Here is a 2,500-nt window from a genome sequence, read left to right as displayed (position 1 = left end):
TGGCGAAACCCGCTTTGGCTATGTGATAGGTATTTTTCTATTTTCGGTCTAATTCTGTTGAGGACAATAGTTGACAGTGTTTTTCTTATGGTATTCAGTAATGTTATTGGGCGCAGGTTGTTTACGGGTCCTTTCGTTTTTCCTGGTTTTTGTATTGTAATTAGGACACCGCTGTTAATGTCCCAGTCTTTGTGTGTTGAGAATGTTTTGTTCATTATGTTTGCAATGCTCAGATCCAGGGAGAGTGTACCGCATTTCAGCAATTCAGCGGGAATTTCATCTTCGCCTGGGGATCTGTTATTGTTTAGGCACTTTATGCTATTTCTAACTTCAGTTGTTGTGATGCGGTTGTTTAGGTCTCTAGGGTTTCCTGAGAAGGGCGATATTTGTGAGACTTGTTTGTGAAATTTCTGCTGGAAGTGGTCAGTTACAATGTCAAGGATATCGTTGGGATTTGTTGTCTGTTTGCCAAATTTATCCTGTAGTTTTGGGTTCTCGAATGGTTTTCGGTTCAGAGATTTCGTCGCTTTGAACATAGACGATGCGTTATTTTTGGACTTTTCTATGTCTTCCACTTTTTTGTCTAATTCCTCGTTTCTGTGTTTTATTGTAAGTGATCGAATTGAATGCAGTATTTTGTTTCGTTCCGTTTTCAGGTTTATTATTTCTTCCGAGTCTTTCGTGTTTTGTATCCTGATCCTAAGTTCTTTTTGTTGCCGCGATAGATCGTTAATAGCGATGTTAGGCGTTCGATTTGGTTTGTTCTTAGTTGTATTAATAGAGCCTGCACTTTCTTCCCCCGCATATTTCATTGCCGCTTGCGTCTCTTTCCATTCATTGTTTGGATTGCTGTTTTGCTTTATTTTAAATAGACTTGAGTTAAGTTCATATTGGTAATGAATGCGACATTCTCGCTCATTTACTATTTTTGCCGTGTTTATTTTGACTGCGGTTTTACCTTTCTGTCTTCGTTGTCTGTACACATTTATGTTGAAATTCGTTTTTACAAGTTTGTGATCGGATGTTAGCAGTGTACCACCGTATGATCGCGAGTTGGTTGAGTAGTGTTTATGGCGGTGTCGACATATGATATAGTCTATTTGGTTGTGTATTGTTATCATTTTGTCTTGGGTTTGGTCTTTCCTTTGTCCTACCCATGTTGTCTGGTGTCTTGATGGGTGGTTGAAAGCACTGTTTGTTATGAAAAGTTTTCTCTGTTCACAGAACTGGACTAATTTTTCTCCGTTATCGTTACGTTTTCCTTTTGAGTATGATCCTAAACATAGTGTGTCACTGTCGAGACGTTTTCCTACTTTGGCATTAAAATCTCCAGCAATTATTAATATTGATTTGTTTCCTATTTTGTTCAGTGTATCGTCTAGGTCTTTGTAAAATTTATCAGTTTCCTCTGGGTATTGTTTTGCGCGATGACTTGTTGGTGCGTAAACATTTACGATTGAGATAGTGAACGTCTTCTTACCGTGATCGTCTTTATTATCGTTATTCTGGTTCCTTGAATTGATCTTACACTTAAGCTCAAGAACACATATTCTGTCCGAAAAGTTGATAAGGAGAGCGTTTATCTAGCCCGACATAACACCGTTATGAGGGCACAGGTCACGATTTTACTTTGCAATTCTAAAATTGAATTTTGTTTCAACCCTTAAATCAGTTACAAAGGTAAAGAAGTGGAAAAAGAAACTGTCTCTAGAACAGCCGGGAAGTTCACCGAGTGCATCATTGACGCAATTTTTGAGCTCCTGATAGTAGTTAGGTTCCTTTCTCCTTCCGACGTCATGGCATCCGAACATTCTCTCTTGGAAATCGCCTTGATAACAACTGGTGTCCCTGAAGTTCTCTCTTTCGGAACACATCTCAGCAAGCACTGTTTCCACAAATGTGACTTGGGATACAATGTCCTTGTCGTCACATTTGTCATCCAGGCACTGTGTTTGGTAAGAGCACCAACTATCCAGGTGGTCATAAATTTCTCCAATACGGAATTGTGCCAAGATAGGCAGCATCTCTTCTTCCATCCCGTGCTTATCCCCGGCGCATAACATAACATCCTCACAGTCCTTGACCGATTTCTTCTTCCCCAAATCTGTGGAAGATTTTTTAAAGGTAAAAGTAGTGGTAGTACTTCAGAGCCATTAAGCCCTAGAGCGGGAGATAATGTCACTTTCTAAAGTGTGAAATGGACAATAGCAATTGCTTGATATCCTTTCGATAGAACGCTAGTATATCGCAATGTGCTTTCCGCAATATCTAACAGAATCAGCTACCCAATCGTTGCTAGGTAAACAGGAGAATCAGAAAAACATCTCGACTGCACCCAGGATCGGTATAGGTCCAAACACGTGTGAAGTGAGTGCTCTACCAACTGAGCTATAGGGACCCCCATAGGAGATCAACGTAAAATATAATTTGTTAGTGTCTAGTTATAATAGGGGCGACAATCTGGACAATGAAGATCTGAAAAGGCGTGTCTGAAACATGG

At 39.8% G+C, this 2,500-nt stretch overlaps 1 protein-coding gene across 1 annotated transcript in view; it reads right to left on the bottom strand.

The window, feature by feature from the left end:
* The window catches only part of LOC144960769 (uncharacterized), a 9,831-nt gene that overhangs the window by 1,417 nt on the left and 5,914 nt on the right, over positions 1-2,500 (bottom strand). Inside the window, exon 4 of the mRNA XM_078894065.1 lies at positions 1-2,104. This exon is cut by the window's left edge and continues 1,417 nt beyond it. Within this exon, the coding sequence (XP_078750191.1) occupies positions 1,626-2,104 (479 nt within the window). The 3' untranslated portion in view covers positions 1-1,625. The remainder of the gene's footprint in view (positions 2,105-2,500) is intronic.

Source organism: Berghia stephanieae, chromosome 15 (genome assembly GCF_034508935.2).
Source record: "Berghia stephanieae isolate SIO BIC M18660-M18661 chromosome 15, UCSD_Bste_1.3, whole genome shotgun sequence".
Taxonomy (NCBI): Eukaryota; Metazoa; Mollusca; class Gastropoda; order Nudibranchia; family Aeolidiidae; genus Berghia; species Berghia stephanieae.
The sequence above is the reverse complement of the archived record's forward strand: the minus strand, read 5'-3'. Positions and strand labels throughout refer to the sequence as shown.